We start from the raw sequence: 25,410 nt of genomic DNA, 5'->3' as shown, positions 1-25,410 counted from the left end.
TCATCTCCGTTGCTTGTTTTTCTTCCTTGTGGGTGTTTTATGATTGTGGAAAAAGGGATCGATGGCCTTTGTAGTCTGGCTCCTTCAATCCTAACCAACCTAAAGCTGATTTTCCGACCGTCTTTTTGTTGTGCTTTTCTGTGACTCAGCATTCCACTATATAGTGAGCAGCAACAGTCCTTTTCTAATAAAAGTACTATATTCTCTTGTATGAATGATTTCTTTGTGTCTGTAACCAATGTCTGACAACTTAGACATAAGCATGGGTGGTTGTGTAGTATATTTGTAGTTGATGTCCTGGTAATGGGGGACAGATAGTGGTAGCCAGGCAAGAAGCAGTTAATCGTGATTTACTGAGATTTCTGTTATAGATATGTGAATATTTTTTGCTGTAATAAGTTGCTATTGTCATAAGTATTGAAGGCTGAAATCCATATATTGTAAAGTGTTAACTTATTTGGATGGACCATGTGGGCCTGGATTGAATTTTTTTCTATGTATTATTCTTATTATTTCAAAAAGAGATTATGTTATTCGGCCCTCAGAGAGTCGTTACAGAGATTCCTTTCTCGTTAAACTTGTCTGTACTTGGTAAGCAGCTGTAAATTGTCCTGATTACTGTCAAACAATTGGCAGGTGCTGTGAATCGGTGTGTTGGAAGAGCTCCTGAGAGTTGTGTACCTATGATACTGATACCAGAGATATCTCAAGTACTATCCTCCCCTGTGAGTCCTGTCTTTGGCAAATGGGAAATGGAGGTTGTGTATTTGTCGTCGTAGACAAGAAACTCAAATCTACTGTCATAGAAATTGAAGTTGCATGTGAGATTGTTAGGGCTAGACTCTGTATGAGGGGTGGACATAAAATGATAATTGGATTCTTCTGTCGCCCACCAGACTAACCTCCTTATGCAACCAAACACTTAAGCGGAAACCTCAGTGCACTTGTACATGAGTTCCCTAATCGTACTGTAATAATCAGTGGAAAATTTAATCATCCAACAACTAATTGGGAAAATTACAGTTTTGTTGGTGGTGGGCATGATAAGAAATCCTGCAAAACATTACTGAATGCCTTCTCTGAAAACTGCCTAGAAGAGAGAGTTAGGTACCCCACTTTTGATGAAAATACACTCCTGGAAATGGAAAAAAGAACACATTGACACCGGTGTGTCAGACCCACCATACTTGCTCCGGACACTGCGAGAGGGCTGTACAAGCAATGATCACACGCACGGCACAGCGGACACACCAGGAACCGCGGTGTTGGCCATTGAAAGGCGCTAGCTGCGCAGCATTTGTGCACCGCCGCCGTCAGTGTCAGCCAGTTTGCCGTGGCATATGGAGCTCCATCGCAGTCTTTAACACTGGTAGCATGCCGCGACAGCATGGACGTGAACCGTATGTGCAGTTGACGGACTTTGAGCGAGGGCGTAAAGTGGGCATGCGGGAGGCCGGGTGGACGTACCGCCGAATTGCTCAACACGTGGGGCGTGAGGTCTCCACAGTACATTGATGTTGTCACCAGTGGTCGGCGGAAGGTGCACGTGACCGTCGACCTGGGACCGGACCGCAGCGACGCACGGATGCACGCCAAGACCGTAGGATCCTACGCAGTGCTGTAGGGGACCGCACCACCACTTCCCAGCAAATTAGAGACACTGTTGCTTCTGGGGTATCAGCGAGGACCATTCGTAACCGTCTCCATGAAGCTGGGCTACGGTCTCGCACACCGTTAGGCCGTCTTCCGCTCACGCCCCAACATCGTGCAGCCCGCCTCCAGTGGTGTCGCGACAGGCGTGAATGGAGGGACGAATGGAGACGTGTCGTCTTCAGTGATGAGAGTCGCTTCTGCCTTGGTTCCAATGATGGTCGTATGCGTGTTTGGTGCCGTGCAGGTGAGCGCCACAGTCAGGACTGCATACGACCGAGGCACACAGGGCCAACACCCGGCATCATGGTGTGGGGAGCGATCTCCTACACTGGCCGTACACCTCTGGTGATCGTCGAGGGGACACTGAATACTGCACAGTACATCCGAACCGTCATCGAACCCATCGTTCTACCATTCCTAGACCGGCAAGGGAACTTGCTGTTCCAACAGGACAATGCACGTCCGGATGTATCCCGTGCCACCCAACGTGCTCTAGAAGGTGTAAGTCAACTACGCTGGCCAGCAAGATCTCCAGATCTGTCCCCCATTGAGTATGTTTGGGACTGGATGAAGCGTCGTCTCAGGCGGTCTGCACGTCCAGCACGAATGCTGGTCCAACTGAGGTGCCAGGTGGAAATGGCATGGCAAGCCGTTCCACAGGACTACTTCCAGCATCTCTACGATTGTCTCCATGGGAGAATAGCAGCCTGCATTGCTGTGAAAGGTTTATATACACTGTACTAGTGCCGACATTGTGCATGCTCTGTTGCCTGTGTCTATGTGCCTGTGGTTCTGTCAGTGTGATCATGTGATGTATCTGACCCCAGGAATGTGTCAATAAAGTTTCCCCTTCCTGGGACAATGAATTTACGGTGTTCTTATTTCAATTTCCAGGAGTGTATATTGGATCTAATGGCAACAAATAGACCTGGCCTCTTTGAGGATATCCACATCAAAACTGGTATCGGTGACCATGACATTGTTGTGGTAATAATGATCATCAAAGGACAACTAAAGCAAACAGAAAGATTTGCATGTTCAGCAAACTAGATAAAAAAAGTAGTAGTGTTATATTTCAGTGAGGAACTTGAAACTTTCAGGACTGTGTAGGAGCATGTTGAGGAACTCCGGCTCAAGTTTAAAAGAATAGTTGAAAGAATAGTTGACCATGCACTGGATAGATATGTACCCAGTAGAACAGTTCATAGTGGGTGGGAATTTCCATGGTATAAAGTCTCTATAATGAAACTTCTAGAGTAACAGAGATTACTACAAAACAGATGTAAAACAAAACATAAGTCTATAGTTAGAGAGATGCTGAATGAAACACATTTGGCTGTCCAGAGAGCAGTGCGTGAAGCCTTCAATGACTACCATAGCAGAATATCGTCAAATGTCATTTTACAAAATCCAAAGAAAATCTGCTCACATGTAAAGGCTGTTAGTGGCACCAAAGTTGGTGTGTAGCCCTTACCGAATGAGGCACGAACTGAAATTGAGAGTAGCAAAGCAAAAGCTGAAATTCTTAACTCTGTTTTGAAATGTTCTTTTTCAAAGAAAAGCCCAGCATAATTGACCCAATTTTATCCTCAAAACACCGAAAATGTGAGTGAAATCTTTTAATCTGCTGGAAGGGTTTGTATCAGTGCACACTCTGCTGCAGAGTGAAAATTTCGTTCTGGAAACATCCCCCAGTCTGTGGCTAAGCCATGTCTTCACAACATCCTTTCTTCCAGGAATGCTAAGCAAGGTTCCCAGGAGGCCTTTTGTGAAGTCTGGAAGGTAGGAGACGAGGTACTGTCAAAATTGAAGCTATGAGGATGTGACGTGAGTCATGCTTGGGTAGCTTAGATGGGAGAGCACTTGACCGTGAAAGTCAAAGGTCACAGTTTGAAGTCTCGGTCCAGCATACAGTTTTAATCTGTCTGAAAGTTTCACAGCATGTTATCTTGGATGGAGAGTCATCGTCAGATGTAGAAGTAACTTCGGGTGTACCCCATGGAAGAGTGTTGGGATCCTTGCAGTTAATGTTGTATATCCATGACCTTGCAGACAATATTAACAGTAAAATCACGCCTTTTGCAGATGATGCAGTTATCTATAATGAAGTACCTCCTGAGAGAAGCTACATAAGTATTCAGTCTGAACTTGATAATGTTTCAACGTGGTGCAGAAATTGGCAACTTGCTCTTAATGTTTAGAAATGTAAAATTTTGCACTTGACGAAATGAAAAAAACATAGTAGCCTATGACCATAATACAAGTGAGCCACTTTTGGAATTGCCAGCTCATTCAAATACCTGGGTGTAATACTTTGCAGGAATAGGAAATGAATGAGCACATAGGTTCAGTCATGGTTAAAGCAGGTGGTAGACTTCAGTTTATTCGTAGAATACTGGAGAAGTGCAGTCAGCTTGCAAAAGAGATTGCTTACAAATTGTTAGTGTGACCCATCCTAGAATATTGCTCAAGTGTGTGAGACCTGTAACAAATAGTGCTCAGAGGGAATATTGAACGTATACAGAGAAGGGCAGCATGAATGGTTACAGGTTTGTTTAATCCATGGGAAAGTATCACAGAGATAATGAAGGAACTGAACTGGCAGACTCTTGAAGACAGATGTAAACTATGCCGAGAAAGTCAGTTAACAAAGTTTCAAGAATCAGCATTAAATGATTACTGTAGGGATATACTACAACCCCCTACGTATCAGTCACAAAGGGATCGTGAAGCTAAGATTAGAATGATTACTGCCTGCAGAGAGTCATTCAAACAATCATTCTTCCCACATTCCATACAGAATGGAAGAGGAAGGAAGTCTAATAATTGGTACGATGGGACACACGCTCTGCCATGCACCTCACGGTGTTTTGCAGAGTAGAGATGTAGATGTAGATATAGATATAGATATAAAATTGCAATAAAAATATTGAGCCCCATGTCTGGATAACCTGCAGCCTGAACCATGCTCCAATTAAATCCCAGGCTAAAACAGAAAACAAAATTTACGTCTGCAGAAGCAGAAAAATGCTTTATTGAGTGTGCAGTATTGTAAGTTTTTCGCCCTTACCTTGTAGTTTATGGGGGGAAGTAGCAAGAAGACTGGTGACGGGGAAGTTTTGTTAATATTCCTTAACTAGTTATTGAACTGGATGCTTGCAGCTCTGTCACAGACCAAGTAAAAATCTTCCCTCCAGGGAGATTGCAACCGGGAAACAATGCAGCCTTCACTTTACGATGTGATTATGTTACTGCAGAGCTAGCGAACAGTTACAGCATTTGTCTCTCTCCCGTATTGCCCTAGTGGTGGCTGGAACAGATAAATCAAAACTTAATTTATGAAGTGAACATAATATGGAGGGCAGTGACATATACCTTTTCAAATGGTTGTCATTTTTCTTGTTTTATAGATGGAGAGTGCATTGTGTGATGTTGAATGACACTTATATTCACCACTGGCATTAATGATTTCTCCTCCATTGGCATTTAATGATTATTTGTTAAATGCAATCTGTGACCTGTTGTTATGAACAACTACATGAAAACTTACGTCTACAAGAGCTAAATTTGGCTGTTAGCCTCAAGCCATGTAGCACTTCTAACAGATTAACTTCAACCATCATCACACTCATCTGACTTTCTGGGAAGTACATATTTGGTTGTAACCAAAATCAAACAATAGAGAGTCCAGCATGGAATAACTGTAATATGAGAAGAATAGATTGCTGCTCGTCACATAGAGGAAGTGTTGGATCACAGGTAACACACTGAAAAATACTGCTATGCATATAAGCTTTCAGACAAAAACGTCCTCTTTCTGCAGTAGAAAACGCGCACATGCACACAAGCGCAACTCGCACATTGCCATTGCCATTGCCATTGGGCACTGAGGCCTGAGATCCAAAAGTTGTGCTTCTGTGAGTGTGCATTCCCTCTTTTGTGGAAGGACGACTTTTTTTTTTGTCTCAAATCCTACTATGTTTAGCAGTATTTTTCAGTATGCCTGTCTGCGACTCAGTGTCTCCTCTGACTGTAACAAGGTGTTCTAGAGCTTCTGCAGGCTAACTGGTGAATAATTTAAGATTTACGTATCATGTCTGTAATGATGCGAACTGTTGCATGTTAATATATGAGAAATTTTCAGTTCACTGAGGTGACAAAAGTCATGGGATACCTCTTAATATTGTGTCAGACAACCTATTGCCCGGCATAGTGCAGCAGCTCGACATGACATGGTCTCAACAAGTCCTTGGAAGTCCCCTGCAGAAATGTTGAGTCATGCTGCCTCTATAGTTGTCCATAACTGTGAAAGTATTGCAAGTGCAGGATGTTGGGCACGAACTGGTATCTGTTATGTCCCATAAATGTTCGATGCAATTCATGTCACTTCTGAAATTTTCCCAGCGTATTTCTTCTTCTAATAATTTCCGGGTACGCAGCCGGATCCCGTCGACGTTCTGCCACAATATAATATCCGGTTTCCGGATTTTGGGATCCTGTAATTAAGGAATCAGTGGAAATACGTCTTACCGATAATCTTATAAATCGTGACAACGGCTTTCAGCTGGATAAAAATTGGAATCCTGTTATTAAAATTATACAATCACAGCGGAATCGACAGCGTCATTCGATACTCAATGACTAGATGATCTTTTATTTTCACCACTGAGGGCAGCACGTACAACTCGGCTATGCTGCGCATGTCAACACCTGACGCACGCGCAGTAGGATGCCAGTACATTTCGCATGTGCGAGATTCAACATAAATACTGCGACTGCACCTGGGCTCTTCAGTAGTTGTGTAACTCACCTGATAATGGCCGGACACCTCTGGGCCGAAATACCGTGGCAGAATGTCGATGGGATCTGGCTGCATACCCGGAAATTATTAGAACAATTCATGTCAGTTGATCAAGGTGGCAAAATCATGTTCTCGAACAGCTGTGACCCAGTGACATGTTTGGTAACGTGAAGTTCATCAATGACTGCAGTGATCTCCAAGTAGCTCAACATAATAATTTCCAGTCGATGATCTGTTCAGTTCGACCAAAGGACCCAGTTCATCTTATGTAAACACAGCCCACACCATTAAAGAGCCACCACCAGCTTGCACAGTGCATTGTTGACAGCTTGGTTCCACAGCTTCTTGGGGTCTGCACCATACTGAAACTCTACCATCAGCTCTAATGAAGTGAAATCAGGACTCATCTGACCACACCACAGTTTTCCAGTATCTGATGTCCATCCGATATAGTCAGGAGCCCAAGAGAGGTGTTAGAGGAGATGTGCTGTTAAGCAAAGGCACTCATGTTGGTCACGTGCTAGCATCGATCATTAATGCCAAATTTTGCTGTGCTTAATGATACATTTGTTGTACATCCCACATTGATTTCTGTGGTTAATTCATGCAGTTTTGCCTGTCCGTTAGCAGTGACAACTCTTCATAAAAGCCACTGCTCTCGATTGTTAAGTGAAGGCCATCAGCCACTGCGATGTGTGCGGTGAGAGGTGATGCCTGAAGTTTGGTGTTCTTGAATTCCATAACAATTTCTGGAATAGAATGTCCCATGTGTCTGATTCCAACAGCTATTCCACTTTCAGAGTCTGTTAATTTCTCTTGTGTGGCCATAATCACATAAGCAACATTTTCACATGAGTGTGATTGCAGCTCTGCCAGTGCATTGCCCTTTTATACCTTGTGTACATGATACTACTGCCATCTGCATATGTGTGTATTGCAATACCAAGACTTTTGTCACCTCAGTTTAAAACTTCCATGACACCTTTACATTTTAGTACTGGTGGAAAATAAAGCTAAATTTGTCCTGTGTAGCTGCAATAGGTATTTATAGTCTAGTTATCTCAAATGCATACTTACAGATTGTAGTTGCAGTTTTTCACGAAATAAGTAATTACTGCAAATAATCCTACTCAACACAACTTGCTTCACTTTTAATGGTTCTTGTTTTGGTTCACTGTTTTGATATAAACTGACCATTAGTTATTTAGGCACTGTACTTCGATTCACATACTTGCTTTGATTGGGCTAACAATGACAACTGTTAAAATGATGTTGTTGTAATTTGGTATCATGAATTAGCAGCTTACAGATAGTGTACGCAAATTCTAGAATGATCTGTCCGTCTGTGCCATTGCATTGTACCTTGATAATTCTCATATGAATTTTGTGGTAGCCTAGAGGCGTCATTCGTATGAGACCATCAGGGATTAAATTAATAAAAGTCTGTGCTGCTGACTGTGAGGTGCTGCATAGGAATTCAACACCATGGTCAACTTAGTGAACCTGTTTCTTTATGTTACCTCAGTCTTAAACACACTGCAAGTTAAAAAAAAGTAAATAAATAGAAACATTCTTACTGCTGGTAGTATAACTGAAACTTGGAAACAATGTAAAATATGTTTGGCAGCTCTGTGACTGTTAATTCTTATATAGGAACAGAATTATCTTGCTAAATTAACTTGATATTTTCTTGTCATTTCCATTGAATAATGTAAGAGATTTTCACTTATGGTGTGACATACGCTTATCACTTTATCATTTTGAGGTCGAGGAAGATCTTTCCAAGTAGAAGGAGCAAGAAATCGTATCTTTTATGTTGTTTTTTACATTTCCTAGCCACCACTGGGGAAGTGGGTGAGAGACAAATGTCACAACTGTTCGCTAGCTCTGAGATGATAGGGTCATGTCGTAAAGTGGAATCTGCATTGGCTCTCAGTTCCAAGCTCACTAGATCACTAGAGACCAGATTTTTACCCTTTGTTTAGCAGAGCTACAAATAGCCACATCATAAAGCAATAAGGAAAGCTTAAGAAAACTATTCTATTTTAAGTGTTATCGCTATTTGCAGCAATCCATTGTGTAAGGGCGAAAACCTTAAGATATTACACACTTGGCAATACCTTTATGTGAGTGTGCTCAAATAATTTTTGGGTTTGGTGAATACAGTCTCATTTATTAAATGCTCTGTTTCATACTACTTGATATTACATAGGACAGTATGTAAAAGAGCATTAAATACAGACTATTTCTAAGTGCAGAGTGCATAATATCTTCCTAATTCATGCCAATTTAAGCACACTCATCTTATAAATACTTCGTTTTATTAAAATAGATTTTCATCGTAAGGTTATTGTGGTAAATTGTAATTCATTTGCATTAGTACAGTGCACATTTTAATATTATTTTTCCATTAGTTTATCAAATACACTAGCTAAGAGAGAAATAAATCATCAAAAGTGTATTCTCCCATTATCTAAAACAGTCTGGTAGGTAGTTTACTGATTCCATGCATTTTCATCTGGAAAGGAATTTTTGACAGTTGTTTGATAATAGGCGAGAAAAAGTAAGCCTTTGGGGACACAAGGTCTGAATAATAAGTGCTTGAGGGATGGGATAACTTGCCAAACAAAATCATGGATTGCTTTTTTTTTATTTTTTTTATTATTTTTTTAAAACTCTTATCAAAGTGCGTTACTGTGCAGGAGCAACATTTAGTGCAGCTTTGTTTGTCGTTTTTCTTACCTTGCATCCAAAAGGTGTCACAGATGTTGGCAACAAATTCCAGCTGCATTGGGAACACCCTGTGGGGAAGAATTTGTAGTTCTTCTTAAGTATACAACATAAAGGCATCATAACACATCACCAGTAACATTATTGAATGTGAATGCTCATTGAGCAAACTGATGACATTCAAGCAATTATGCAGTAAAAGTCACCCCATTCGATTTGTGATGCTTTGAAATAGAGCAGTTGTGTGGCTGAACGCAGCCCTTTTTCCGGAAACTTCCATATCCAGTGTTACCAGGACACACTGACAGCAGTACTTAGAATTCTCAGGGGCAGCTGGTTTTATTGGTGCCATAAGGAATGATTCCCCCTTCCCATGAAACGTGGACTTTGCTGTTGGTGGGGAGGCTTGCATGCCTCAGCGATACAGATAGCTGTACCATAGGTGCAACCACAACGGAGGGGTATCTGTCGAGAGGTTAGATGAAGGTGTGGTTCCTGAAGAAGGGGAAGCAGCCTTTTCAGTAGTTACAGGGGCAACAGTTTGGATGATTGACTGATCTGGCCGTGTAACATTAACCAAAAGGCTTTGCTGTGCTTGTGCTGGTACTGCGAACGTCTGAAAGCAAGGAGAAACTACAGCCGTAATTTTTCCTGAGGGACACAGCTTTACTGTATGGTTAAATGATGATGGCGTCCTCTTGGGTAAAATATTTTGAAGGTAAAGTAGTCCCCCTTTCAGATCTCAGGGCAGGGACTACTCAAGAGGATGTCATTATCAGGAGAAACAAAACTGGTGTTCTATGGATCGGTGTGTGGAATGCCAGGTCCCTTAATTGGAAAGGTAGGTTAGAAAATTTAAAAAGGGAAATGGATAGGTTAAAGTCAGATATAGTGGGAATTAGTGAAGTTGAGTGGCAGGAGGAACAAAACTTCTGGTCAGGTGAATACAGGATTATAAATACAAAATCAAGTAACTGTAATGCAGGAGTAGGTTTAAAAATGAATAAAAAATGGGAATGCAGATAAGCTACTAGGAACAGCATAGTGAACACATTATTGTAGCCAAGATAGACACAAAGACCACGCCTACTACAGTCATACAAGTTTATATGCCAACTAGCTCTGCAGGTGATGAAGAGATTGAGGAAATGTATGATGTGATTAAAGAAATTATTCAATAGTTAAGAGAGATGAAAATTTAGTAGCCATGGGGGACTGGAATCAGATCATAGGAAAAGGAAGAGGGGGAAAAGTGATAGTGAATAGGGACTGGGGGTAAGGAATGAAAGGGGAAGCCTACTGGTAAAATTTTTCACAGAGCATAACTTTTTCATAGCTAACACTCGGTTTAAGAATCGCAAAAGAAGGTTGTACACATGGAAGATGCCTGGAGACACTGGAAGATTTCAGGTAGATTATGAAATAGTAAGACAGAGATTTAGGAACCAGATTTTAAATTGTAAGACATTTCCAGGGGCAAATGTAGATTAAAACTGAAAACCCTGCAAAAAGGTAGGGGACCTGGATACAGTTAAAGAACCAGAGGTTGTAGCAAGTTTCAGAGACACCATTAGGGAGCGATTGACAAGAACGGGCTAAAGAAATATGGTAGAAGAAGAATGGGCAGCTTTGAGAGATGAAATAGGCAGAGGATCAAGTAGGTAAAGTTATGAGGGCTAGTAGAAATCCTTGGGTAACAGAAGAGATATTGAAGTTAATTGATGAAAGAAGAAAATATAAAAATGCATTAAATCAAGCAGGCGAAAAGGAGTACAAACGTTTCAAAAATGGGATTGACAGGGAGTGCAAAATGCCTAAGCAGGAATGGCTAGAGGACAAATGTAAGGACGTAGAAGCGTTAGGGTAAGATAGGCAGTGCCTACAGGAAAATTAAAGAGACTGAAAAGAGAACCATCTGTATTGGTATCAAGAGTGCAGATGGAAAACACGTCCTATGCAAAGAAGGAAAAGCAGAAAGGTGGAAGGAGTGTATAGAGGGTGTATAGGAGGGTGATGTACTTGAGGGCAATATTATGGAAATGGAAGAGGATGTCCATGAAGATGAAATAGGAGACATGATACTGCAGGAAGAGTTCTACAAAGATTGAAAGATATAAGTTGAAACAAGGCCCCATGAGTAGACAAAATTCCATTAGAACTACTGATAGCCTTGGGAGAGCCAGCCATGACAAAACTTTTCCATCTGGTGAGCAAGATGTATAAAACAGGCGAAATACCCTCAGACTTCAAGAAGAATATAATAATTCCAATCCCAAAGAAAGCAGGTGTTGACAGATTTGAAAATTACCAAACTATCAGTTTAATAAGCCACAGCTGCAAAATACTAACACGAATTCTTTACAGATGAGTGGAGAAACTGGTAGAAGCCGACCTTGGGGGAATCTCAGTTTGGATTCCATAGAAATGTTGGAACACGTGAGGCAATATTGACCCTACGACTTATCTTAGAAGATAGGTTACGGAAAGGCAAACCTACATTTCTAGCATTTGCAGACTTAAGAGAAAGCTTCTGACAATGTTGACTGGAATACTCTCTTTCAAATTCTGAAAGTGGCAGGGGTAAAACACAGAGAGCGGAAGGCTGTTTACAATTTGTTCAGTAACCAGACAGCAGTTATGAGAAGGCAGCATGAAAGGGAAGCAGTGGTTGAGAAGGGAGTGTGACAGGGTTTTAGCCTATCCCTGATGTTATTCAGTCTGTATATTGAACAAGCAGAAAAAGAAAAATTTGGAGTAGGAATTAAAATCCATGGAGAAGAAATAAAAACTTTGAGGTTTGCCAACGACTTTGTAATTCTGTTATAGACAGCAAAGGACTTGGAAGAGCAGTTTAACGGAATGGATAGTGTCTTGAGAGGAGGATATAAGATGAACAACAACAAAAGCAAAATGAAGATAATGGAATGTAGTCGAATTAAATCAGTTGATACTGAGGATACTAGATTAGGAAATGAGACACTTAAAGTAGTAAATGAGTTTTACTATTTGGGGAGCAAAATAACTTGTGATGGTCGAAGTAGAGAGGATATAAAATTTAGACTGGCTATTACATGGAATGTGTTTCCCAAGAAGAGAAATTTCTAAATATCGAGTATAATTAAAGTCTCAGGAAGTCTTTTCTGAAAGCATTTGTATGGAGCATAGCCATTTATGGAAGTGAAATGTGGACGATAAATAGTTGAGACAAGAAGAGAATAGAAGTTTTCAAAACTTGGTGCTACAGAAGAATGCTGAAGATTAGATGGGCAGATCATGTAACTAATGAAAGAGTACTGAATAGGATTGGAGAGAAGATGAATTTGTGGCACAACTTGGCTAGAAGAAGGGATCGATTGGTAGGACACGTTCTGAGGCATCAAGGGATCACCAATTTAGTCCTGGAGGGAAGCGTGGAGGATAAAAGTTGTAAAGGGAGACCAAGAGATGAATTTGTTAAGCAGATTCAGAAGGATGTAGGCTGCAGTAGTTATTTGGAAATGAAGAGGCTTGCACAAGGTAGAGTAGCAGGGAGAGCTGCATCAAACCAGTCTCTGGACTGAAGACAACAACAACAACAACAAGGAATGATTTGGACTTTGTCTCTAAGACTGTACACTCCTGTTTTGTAATTATCTTTTTAATTCCTTGGCAGTTCTCTGTTGTCCTTCCTTCAAGAATACCACATAATTAAATTCCAATCTTCTTTCTTCCTAGGTATTTCCATTTGTGTAGTGTAGGTGGCTTGTGAGTTCTCTCCCTTGCTGAGCCCACTGTTCTCAACAAAATCTGAACCTGACACTGGTTCCACAGCTCTTACACACCTTGTTGGACATTCCCTGATAGTTGGCAGTTTGCACTTCTCATTACTCTAACTGTAATCAATACTGCTCTCTCTCTCTCTCTCTCTCTCTCTCTCTCTCTCTCTCTCTCTCTCTCTCTCTCTCTCTTTCAGTTCATCAGTTAGTACTGTTCATTAATAATTGAAGTATTGTTATACAGCTTGTATCACACTACTACCCTGCAGAGCCTCTCAGTTTGTTACTGCAACTGTCTGCACCCTCTTTACAAATTGTGCACCACACGCTCGTACAAATAAGTAATTTCTGAAATGGAGAGGCAACAGTGCATTGCAAAATACTCGTTGACAAGTGTCAATAAAAGAGAGCCATGCCTTGAAACTTACATTTTCTCAGCCTTAGCTCCGTTGCTTAGCAATAAATACAGGACAATTACAAAGTCCATAAAACATTTTAAGAAATTTCTGTTGGTGAATGGCTAAACATAACCTAGCAAAAATGGTGGAGAGTTGGGCAGAAACAGCAATTGTGTGCAAAGAATCATCCAGGGCATTTCTCACGAGACACAATTAGTTTACAACAGCATAATGAAGTGGTATAAGAAATGTGAAGAGGGTCGTTTGATGCAAAATGTTCAGGCTGACTGGACGTATCAAAACAGACGGTAAAGTATATGAAATATGTGAGGCTGTGAAGGCCCACAAAGTCTACCTATTGAACTAATGCAAGATTTAACATGTCACAGCCAACAGTGTCAAAAATCCTTTGTAAGCTTTGCTGGATAGGCCACATTGCAGCTGCTGATCTTGTGCTACTCTAGTGGCCACCTTGATTGCCGGGTTTTATTACTAACAGTTTTTCTTGTGTGGATTACATCAAGAATAGCATTTGATAGCGTTTATGTTCCACCTCTGCCATAGAACCTGGAAGACTTGCAACAGCTCACCGCAGCATCCATTCTTACTGTCACTCCTGATATGCTGGGTCAGGTCTGGGCAGAATTGGACTACTGATTAATTGTGTGCCATGCAATGAAGAGTGGACACATATAATATGTATTAAAACTGTAAACAAAGCTTTGAGTGTTTGTCTTCAACGTTCTGCACCATTTGGTATTTTGTTCTTGCCATTTATCTGTACTGATTTTTAAAAATGTTTTATGAACTTTATGATTAAGTGTGTCCCAAGTGTCCTGTTAGCGCAACTTCGGTGGCAAGACCAGATGAGGACCAGCTAATGTCTGGTGTTAATGCAACCAAACAGCTGTTCACAGAAGTAAGACATGGTTAATCACAAGGAGCTATACTTCTTAGCAGACTTGACTGAATTGACAAAAAACAAGAGATGGAGCACAAACAGAAGAGAAGGATATTCTTATGACAGCTGGGGTACGTTGATCTCAGTGTGATGTGGCAGAAAACATTGGTATTTCTCAGAGCGCAATACCAAACGCCTTTCGGAAAGCAGTTACAGAAATGCATGATAAGGTGTCAGTGTGTTTCACATTTACTAATGCTGCAGTGAAACAGCCAAGGTCAAATGGCAAGAACACAATAATTCTTTGATGCTACCAGGGCAGTTGGCTATGCTCCTGTGTTAACTAAAAAATGTGTACTTGTGGTGATGAATACATTAGCAGCTAAGGAGTTGCCAGCCTTAACATTCAGGCTATTTACAATCCAGCAGAATGGATCGCTGCTGTTAATGTAAACTGCCATATGTCAATACATAAGACCGGGAATCTTCAGTTTTCTTAATAAACTAGTCCTTGATTAAAGACTTTGGGGTACTGCAGGAGGCATATGACAATGGTAGACCTGGGGTAGGAGAGAGAAATACACTCAAAAACGTTGGATTGAGAGAGAAACCCAGGTATATGGTTGGATTTATTTATTTATTTTATTTAATGCAACAATGAAATCTAATCACTTTATTTATTTTGCTTTGATAGCTGAAAGAGATGAAAAGTGGGTGACTGAAACATCCCATTTATAAATCTTAAAAATGGTATTGAGCTTTCTCACTAGATAAAAACACTTAGTTTTATTCAATGGTGATTAGAGTTGGGTTTTGCTAAGCTTTAACGAGGCCAAGCCAAAGTAAAGTTGCTTACAGATTTGGACAATTTAATGGAAGTACAATACCAAAGACCTTAGGCTGTTCAGGTGATTCAATTTGTTGCTGAATTGCATACTGGAAGAGAATAACTGAATTTTCTTATATTCATTGTTGTAAAATATGTGCGGACTTTGCACAAAAGTTGTCTGCCTCAGAATAAGAGCAACAGTATTAGAGAACCAAATGTGTTTTGTACGTAGTCAGGAAATAGGTGTTAGTGTCACAGCAATAAAATGTGTGTCATTTTTTCTGGATACACTAGAAAAAATGAATTGAATTTATCATGTGTTAGTATCATTGTGTTAAAACAAATCCAGGTTGCTAAAGTGAGAAGATGCTTCAACATAATAGTTTTCTTACTGTGTTTTGGGTAGAAATTATGTTTTCTTCAGCACCACTCTCAACATATAGTAGCACGCACAGTACATGGCAAAAGGAAGGGCAGTGGAAGAGGTATCCTGAAACATTACCACATATTCCTCATCTTAATCTTTCCACAGTTTTCAAAGAACCTAGCTTCAGTTTGAGTATAGAGATCAGTTTGGGAAATTATGTTTCTCATGACATTCAGCAAAGAGCTCATAAATATACTTCTCAAATGAATTCCTAAAATTCAAATGTAGATTACTATATGTGTGGTGGTGTTCTTTTGGACGTGTCCAAAAGAACAAACATGGCACACACAATAATATAAGAACCTGACAGCAAATAATGATAACTTCAGTGTAGATGCACACTATGTTTGAACTCTTGTGGGAATCAGATGAAGCTGTCAGCAACGAAAATAGTGAACAGTGGACCCGGCATGTATAGTGCACAGTGTGCGACAAGAGAATTAGGGCTGGCTGGAAAGAGTGCTCAGATAGCCGAAGTGCTTAAGGCAACTGCTCACATAAAGTGAAAAATCCTGGTTTGAGTCCTGGTCCAATACAAATTTTCACTTGTCATCATTGGATTTATTTCAGTGCCATTTGCATCCGAGTTTCCCTTCATCTTTAATATATAAAAATAATCAGTTGAAATTGTCTCTCTCTAACTTTTCATTGTTATTGATTCATAACCTAGCAAAAAAAGAAAACGTTGTTAACATTAACTGAAATTTCCGTTGGCACTTGGCAGAACATGATAATAATATTAAAAAGGAAAATGCTTCATAATGTTCTGCATTATTATATTTATTTGATCACGAACTGGCTTTCAGCTTCGCAGGTCATCTTTGTGTGACAGCTGAACTTTGCAAACACAGATAAACATGATGTGTTACTTCCACATACATTATTTGTGCAGAAGTTACAAAAATGACAAAGTGTTTACATAGGAAAACATCACAATAATTGCACTAACTAAAATAGGCAGCAAACAGAATTTTTATCTGGTGAAACATTTAAAAAATAATGAGAAATAAGATGAATTTACAGTTTGAATCTAGTATTTGTAACAAAAACTTAATTTAACAAAGGGACAAAATGGAAATTGAGTCTCATAATTTACTATTAGGCTGGCATTCTGTGTCGTGTGTTCCTCAATTTTTCACATTTCCAATAGGCTCATCTTTCTGCTTTTCTTGACAGATTGTAAAACATCACATTTTACATCATATGCATGGTTGAATCTTTCTTTCCTAATCACCAACTTCTCTCATGTACACGTAGCCTAGTTGCTATAACTCTGTCCAACTGACCAATATACACTTTTTCACACTGCTTGAAAGTGATTTTATATACTCCATGCCAAGGACTGTGATTTGTCTTTGCTATTGAATAAAAATTTTGGTATGTTATTGGTATTATAGTTGTCTGAAATGTTACCAATATATGGAACTTTGCACCAGGCTTTAAAACTACTGAGTGATTGCTGTTGGTCGGTATACAGAAGTGCTGTAATTTTATTCATTTTCTTTTTTTATGTATGTTAACAATCAGGGCAGAGCTATAACCATTCATCTTATTTCTCATAATATGTTAATGGTGTCTCCACATAAATACTGTGTTTACCATGTTTTTAGTTAATGTGATGTTTTCTGTGTAAACACTTCGTCATTTTCACGTGTTCTGTACAAATAATATCTGTGGTTTTCTGTGTAAACATGACATCATTTTTGTATATTCTGTATAAATAATATATGTGTAAGTTGCATATCACTTTTATCTGTGTTTGCAACATTCAATTGTCACCTTTGGTCTGTGTGGAGCTGAAAACCCATTTGTGACCAAATAAATATAGTTTTGCAGAACATTAGGAAGTGTTTCTGTTTTTAATGTTATTGTTCAATATTTAGCTGGATTTGGGGTCTAAAGCTGGTGTTATCTTGTATATTGGTGTTATAATGTGTTTGTCTGACAGTGATTTGCCAAGAGAGAATAAAGAAGTTAAGTGAGGCACTTAAAAAAATGAAATTTTAGTAAGTGAAAATTCAAGCAACATTTTCATAATCTACTGCTTTGTGATACCCTCACATCCATTACTTGTTATAATTTATGTGTAACTGAATTTTAATATAAAGTTTCATTCTTGTTGGTTTTGTAGTAGATTGCTTGGGTATTATGTACAAAATATGAAATATCGAGCATTGTCTTTTGAAAGGGAAGTAAAAGGCCATTTTGAAATAAGGACTAACTTTGCTGAAATAATTTTTTTTGTGTGTAACACAACTAATGTTTTTTTCAGAGCTCTCCTGAAGAGTTGGTTGCTGCAACAGCCTATTTGGACTTGTGCCTGCGTAGTGCCACGGAACCTGGTTTACTGAGAGCTCTGATCCACTTTCTGCTGAAACATGAATATGATGGATCCCGTCTCCTTGATTGTCTTGTGGCAAGAATTGCATCACCTTCTCCTCGGGTATGTGTATCTAGAACAGTGGTATTTGATTCTAGATTTTTTTTTAAAAGCCTTCTGTTCAGGTAGATTACAGGCTTGCTTAAATACGGAAATGTGGATGTAATTAGATGATGGCATTTACTTCTATATTAGAAAATTTACAAGTAAGTTGCAACAGGCTTAATTACAAGGTCTATTTGAAACTTTTTTGCCACCCCACCCTAGCTGTCCATCCCCCTCTGCCTCCCCACTTCAGCAATGAAGGTGGAAGGTGGCTAGCAATTTAGTATTAGCAGCATTTTATATGACACAACTTTCTGTCTAATTACATTGCTGTTATATCATTCAGTTTCTGAAATATTGTTGTTTAAGTGATAGGTGGTATAATGTTTGAAGTTATTTATGCAGTGTCATATTTACGGGAGCAACAATGCAACATGAACTTTTGTGTGAAAGTCAGAAAAACATTTAAACGTTTGAAGTAAGATTACAGAGGCATTGCTATAGGTTGAACACTGTTGCAAGTGGTTCTGCCAATTCAAAAGTAGTTTGTCAGTCAGGTGAAGATGACCCTCAACTGGGAAGGTTTTCTCACTTGACTGGTGACATTCAGAAAAATCAAGGATCTGTTGCACACCATCCATAGTCTGTCAGAGAACTTGTTTAGATTAGATTAGATTAGATTCAGTTTTCGTTCTGTAGACCCAAAAAATTAGATTATCCTCAAGGGTGTGGAAAATGTCAGTAAGTATAACTTAAACACATAAAACATTTGAATAATTAATGGAAAATCTTATATAAAGATGTGAAACAAATACTAACAAAGAGATAGAGGGCTGGCCAGTACTTACCTCAGCTCAGTACAGCCGATAGATACACAAAAAACAACCGAAAATTTAAGTTCCTAGCTTTCGGAATAAATGTTCCTTCATCAGGGAGGAGAGAGGGGAAAGAAAGGGAAGAAAGGAAAGTGGATTTAGTTACTCACAACCCAGGTTATGAAGCAACAGGGAAAGGAAAACAGGGAGGGTAGCAAGGATGGAGGCATGGTTGTCAGAGGGAAGCCAAAGATATTCTACTGTAGGTACTGTGCCAGCTTCAAACCAAAGATATTCTACTGTAGGTACTGTGCCAGCTTCAAACCAAAGAGGATGCATACAGAAGTAAAGAGGTATATAGTATAAAGATGTAGGATGAAAAGATGCATGAATGGCTAAAGAGGAAAGGGAAAGAGGAGAAGACTGAAGAGTAAATGGGAGTGAGGTTGGTTAACGTAGGTTCAGTCCAGGGGGATGGCGGGATGAAAGGATGTGTTGGAGTGCAAGTTCCCATCTCCGTAGTTCAGAGGAACTGGTGTTGGGTGGGAGAAGCCAAATGGCACATACGGTGTAGCAGGTTCCTAGGTCCCTAGAATTATGCTGGAGGGCATGCTCCACTACTGGGTATTGGACATCTCCTAGGCGGACAGTTCGTCTGTGTCCGTTCATACGCTCAGCCAGTTTAGTTGTCATAGTAATGTAAAACGCTGTGCAGTGCAGGCATGTCAGCTGATAAATGACGTGTGGTTTCACATGTCGCCCTGCCTTGAATTGTGTATGTTTTACCAGTAGCGGGGCTGGAGTAGGTGGTTGTGGGGGGAGGCATGGGGCAGGTTATGCAGCGGGGTCGGTTACAGGGGTAGGAACCGCTGGGTAGATAAGGTAGTCTGGGAATATTGTAGGGTTTAACAAGGATGTTATGGAGGTTAGGCGGCGACGAAAGGCAACTCTGGGTGGTGTGGGGAGAATTTTGTCAAGGGATGATCTCATTTCAGGGGTTGACTTGAGAAAGTCATATCCCTGGCAGAGTAATTTATTGATGTATTCGAGGCCAAGATAATATTGGGTGACAAGGGGGATGCTTCTGTGTGGTCTGAGGGTAGGAACATTGTTGTTGGACAGGGAGGAATGTATTGCTCAGGAGATCTGTTTGTGGACAAGGTCTGTAGGATAGTTACGGGAGAGGAAAGCACTGGTCAGGTTATTGGTGTAATTGTTGAGGGATTCATCACTGGAGCAGATATGTTTGCCATGAATACCTAGGCTGTAGGGAAGGGAGCGTTTGATGTGGAATGGATGGCAGCTATCAAAGTGAAGGTACTGTTGTTTGTTTGTGGGTTTGATATGTACGTAGGTGTGGATGTGAGCTTCAACAAGATGAAGGTCAACATCTAGGAAGGTGGCTTGGGTTTTGGAGAAGGACCAGGTGAAATTCAGATTCGAAAAGGAGTTGAGGTTATGGAGGAAATTAAGGAGTGTTTCTTCACCATGAGTCCAAACCACAAAGATGTCATCTATAAACCTATACCAGGCCAGGGGAAGCAGCTGTTGGGTCTTCAGGAAAACCTCCTCCATGCGGCCCATGAAGAGGTTGGCATAGGACGTAGCCATCCTGGTTCCCATGGCATTTCCCCTGATTTGTTTGTAGGTCTGACCTTCAAAAGTGAAGTAATTATGGGTGAGGATGAAGTTGGTAAATGTGATAAGGAATGAGGTTTTTGGAAGATCTTCAGGTGGGCTTTGGGAGAGTTAGTGCTCAAGGGCAGAGAGACCATGGGTGTGTGGGATGTTTGTGTAAAGGGATGTAGCATCTATGGTGACAAGAAAGGTTTCAGGTGGGAGAGGAGTGGGAATGGATTTGAGGCGTTCTAGGAAGTGGTTTGTGTCCTTGATGTAGGATGGGAGTCTGCGGGTGATAGGCTGGAGGTGTTGGTCTACCAGAGCTGAGATACGTTCTGTTGGGGCTTTGAAGCCTGCTACAATGGGACGGCCAGGATGGTTCTCTTTCTGGATTTTGGGTAATAGGTAGAAGGTACGGGTACGTGGCTCAGGTGGAGTGAGTAAGTATATGGAAGCCGTTGTGAGGCCTTGTGAGGGACCTTGGGTTTTTAGGATTTTCTGCAGCTCAGTCTGGATGGAAGGAATGGGACCCTGAGTAACAGCTTTGTAGGTTGAGGTGTCGGAGAGTTGATGCAGTCCATCTGCCACATACTCCACACGGTCAAGTACCACAGTTGTGGAGCCTTTATCTGCTGGGAGGATTACAATAGAGCGGTCTGTTTTCAGCTCCTTAATGGCGCGGGATTCAGCTGGGGTGATGTTGGGGGTTGTCGGGATGTTCTTCAAGAAGGACTAGGAGGCAACACTGGATGTGAGGAATTCCTGAAATGTCTGCAAGGAATGGTTTTGTGGGAGGGGAGGAGGATCCCTTTGAGAAGGCGGTCGGAACTGTTCTAGACAAGGTTCAACACTGGGTCTAGTGTTTGGGGGCTGTGTTTGGGTAGTGAAGTGATATTTCCAGTTGAGGTTCCAGGTGAATGAGAGGAGATCTTTAACCAGGGCAGTGTGGTTGAATTTAGGTGTGGGGCTAAAGGTTAAGCCTTTTGATAGAACAGATGTCTCTGGAGTAGAGAGGGATCTGGATGAGAGGTTTAGAACTGAATTGGAACCCAAGCCACCTTCCTGGATGTTGACCTTCATCTTGTTGAAGCTCACATCCACACCTCTGTACATATCAAACCCACAAACAAACAACAGTACCTTCACTTTGATAGCTGCCATCCATTCCACATCAAACGCTCCCTTCCCTACAGCCTAGGTATTCATGGCAAACATATCTGCTCCAGTGATGAATCCCTCAACAATTACACCAATAACCTGACCAGTGCTTCTCCCCCGCAACTATCCTACAGACCTTGTCCACAAACAGATCTCCTGAGCAATACATTCCTCCCCGTCCAACAACAATGTTCCTACGCTCAGACCACGCAGAAGCATCCCCCTTGTCACCCAATATTATCTTGGCCTCGAATACATCAATAAATTACTCTGCCAGGGATATGGCTTTCTCAAGTCAACCCCTGAAATGAGATCATCCCTTGACAAAATTCTCCCCACACCACCCAGAGTTGCCTTTCGTCGCCCGCCTAACCTCCATAACATCCTTGTTAAACCCTACAATATTCCCAGACTACCTTATCTACCCAGCGGTTCCTACCCCTGTAACCAACCCCGCTGCATAACCTGCCCCATGCCTCCCCCCACAACCACCTACTCCAGCCCCGCTACTGGTAAAACATACACAATTCAAGGCAGGGCGACGTGTGAAACCACACGTCATTTATCAGCTGACATGCCTGCACTGCACAGCCTTTTACATTAGTATGACAACTAAACTGGCTGAGCGCATGAACGGACACAGACGAACTGTCCGCCTAGGAGATGTCCAATACCCAGTAGTGGAGCATGCCCTCCAGCATAATTCTAGGGACCTAGGAACCTGCTACACCGTATGTGCCATTTGGCTTCTCCCACCCAACACCAGTCCCTCTGAACTGCGGAGATGGGAACTTGCACTCCAACACATCCTTTCATCCCGCCATCCCCCTGGACTGAACCTATGTTAACCAACCTCACTCCCATTTACTCTTCAGTCTTCTCCTCTTTCCCTTTCCTCTTTAACCATTCATGCATGAAAACATTTGAATATAATACTTACTACCCTGATCATTTGCCAGCAGATTGTCAAAATAGGTGAATACAATAAGGTAAACTGGAACAGCTAATATTTACAGAATTAACACGCTGTCAGAATGAGACATTGTTATGCACTATTAATAAATTTATCATACACAAAATACCTAATCTTGACTGTTGTGACCAGGTGCTGTCAAAACTGAAATTTAACAGATATTTTTACTTAAGCTGGCTTAACAGTCTCTGTTAAGATATTCTTCTATGGAGCAGGAGGAGTTGCCTATCAAAAAGTCTTTCAAACTTTGTTTAAACTGTGCTTTATCTGAAACCAAGTTTTTAATGGTTGCTGGTAATTTATTGAAAATGTTTGTTCCTGAATATTGAACTTTTTTTGGATCGAGGTAAGTGATTTTAGGTCTTTATGTAGACTGTTCTTATTCCTAGTATTGATACTATGTATTGAGCTATTCATTGGCAATAGAGATGTATTACTTGCAACAGATTTCATTAAACAATAAAGAGGTTTAAGAGGTTGGAATCTGAATTGGTTTGTGTCCTGAGATTTTAATAAAAACATTGAGCATGCATGGAGTTGCAGCATAGTATTTTGTGATTGAGATCTGGAAAGGAGAAGCAACGTTTGAGTAAACAATGTTGAAACTTTGGTACAAACGATTGTTACAGGAGATGTCTTTCGGGTTCATGAGAAGCAACAATTTGGAAAATATTGTATCTGAACTTTTTCAGGAAGGCTACAGTCAAGAGAGAACTTGTGATACCTATGTTATGATGCAGAGCATGGTCTTTCAGGTTTATCATTACAAAAGTTGTATGTATTTAAAAAATCAGAGGACGATCCTCCTCTAGCAACTTTACTTACCACAGTGACGTTTTCTTGTTTCCAAAACTAAAATCAGTATCTGAAGGTTGTTGTTTCGATGCCATTAACAATATTAATGAAACTTTCTTATTGATGCTGAAGAAAGTTCTAAAAGAAGCTTTCCAGGACTTGAAAATGAGGCAGAAACACTACCGGGGCAAGTGTATAAATGGAGAAGAGTGCTCTATGAAAAAAAACGTAAAGTTTTGAACAGACACCATAGAAATGAATCTGTATTTCATTTTTATTAAGGGTTATAAATAAAATTGTATTAAAAGTTATGTACTGTTGGTCTTCAAACCTCTGCAATGAGAGAATCACAATGTCTAAGAATTTCTGTGAAAATGTGCAATCATCACCAAATAGCAGAACCTTCCTGGCAGTTAAAGAACAAAAAAGAAATAATTTTGACCTGGAATGTGGAAACACCAATAAAATGAATTCTCTGTGATTTAATTAGACAGTAAATTAAATGTTTGGTAACACAGTAAAAAATTAGTTTCTACTGGCCATTCTTTTGTAGATGAAATAACCCACAGGAATAATTTATTTGCATTCCTTTTGTCTGTTCCAGTTGTGCCTTGTGACTGTTGCACTCTTCGAGACATTGGCTGATTTTGACTGTGAGGACATCATGCTAGAGCTTGTGTTGCGTCATTTGGTTCCATGCCACCATGTGATGGTATCTCAAAGGGTCCGAATACGTGATCTTGCTCCATACTGTCAGAGTGCTGTTCGTTTCCTGTCACTTTCACCAGCAGCTCTGCGAGGAGGTATAGGAGTCAGTGCCAGGAATGATGGACCTCCTTCATTGCCAGTTCCCCAGAGACCAAGACACCGACCTCGTCTTAGTCTCGGTGGTCAGGAGCGTGATGGTCCTCGTTCCCTACCACCTACTACACCACCTAGTTTGTATGGTGATTATGGAGCATATCTCCGTGATGCTAGACGCAGGGTATTAGCATGTAGGGCAGCTTGCAGAACCTGGTCTCATGCTTATGATGGGGAGGACCCACCACGGGACAGAGTGGGACCTACTGATGGACAAGTGGATTGTGAAGCTTCATTACCTGTAGATTTAAATGGGAAGGTAGACTATGATTCCAGTGCAAAGTCTGAAGTTGACAGGTTGCGTGATGAGAGAGATGTTAAAAATGCAGATACAAATTCTGTAGCAGAGTGCACATTGCAGACGGATGACAAGTGTTTATCACAAGATGAATACACTCCAGAAACATCCAACAGCATAGGAGCTTCCTCTAGTGATAAACATAGAGTGATACAGATTGAACCAAAGGCTGAACTTCCTCACTCTGTCAGTGCAGAACTTTCTTCTCAGTCACCATCAGTAGAAAACATGAAGCTGAATGGTACATTGGAAGCAGTCAGGAAGTCTGTCTCGGAACCAAGAATTCTATCAATTGCGTTGTCTGTGACTACTGGACCACCAGATATTGGTAAGTTTGTTTCCATGAAAAACTGGCAGTTTTCATCATATTTATTGAACTTCAAACTTATTCTCCTATTACATGTATTTTTCATTGTGATTTAAATTGAAAAATGTGCCCTCACTTTTCTTCATTTGCTGTAGTAAATTACATCTGATTGGTGTTTATATAAGGGTATCATCAAATACAACAACTGAAGTTGGTTCTGTAATTCAGTTTGTCAATATTGTACTTCCTTTTCATTCATGTAAACTCTGTTCCTTTCCAAGGTGTCAATGTTGAGAATAGAAGTGACGCAAATTTCATTTTTCGGGAAAAATACGGAAGTTTTTGTAACTGCGTAACCATGTCTTCATTTTTCGGGAAAAATACAGAAGTTTTTGTAACTGCGTAACCATGTCTTCATTTTTCGGGAAAAATACCAAAGTGTTTGTAACTGCGTAATCATGTCTTCATGACATTTGGACTGACCTTTCACTCTTATATAAGTGTATACTAAACAAAGTTTTTGAGGTCAATGTGTAATGTACTACTCTCTTATTACACTTCATTGTGTTTCTAATGTAGCATTTGCCATAAGGTTTCTGGAATGACAACCTTTCAACCATCGGCTGTAATTTTAGTTTGTTTTCCACTCTTGGCCAATTTAAGC

The 25,410-nt window shown here is 40.5% G+C and overlaps 1 protein-coding gene across 2 annotated transcripts in view; it reads left to right on the top strand.

Annotated features, from left to right (window-relative positions):
* Positions 1-25,410, top strand: part of LOC126282096 (FHIP family protein AGAP011705-like) — a 218,678-nt gene that overhangs the window by 148,762 nt on the left and 44,506 nt on the right. For both annotated transcript variants that reach the window (XM_049981554.1, XM_049981553.1), the window contains 2 exons: positions 17,767-17,937; positions 23,885-24,767. In XM_049981554.1, the coding sequence (XP_049837511.1) occupies positions 17,767-17,937; positions 23,885-24,767 (1,054 nt within the window). The remainder of the gene's footprint in view (positions 1-17,766; positions 17,938-23,884; positions 24,768-25,410) is intronic.

The sequence above is a fragment of the Schistocerca gregaria genome, chromosome 7 (assembly GCF_023897955.1).
Source record: "Schistocerca gregaria isolate iqSchGreg1 chromosome 7, iqSchGreg1.2, whole genome shotgun sequence".
NCBI lineage: Eukaryota > Metazoa > Arthropoda > Insecta > Orthoptera > Acrididae > Schistocerca > Schistocerca gregaria.
The sequence above is the reverse complement of the archived record's forward strand: the minus strand, read 5'-3'. Positions and strand labels throughout refer to the sequence as shown.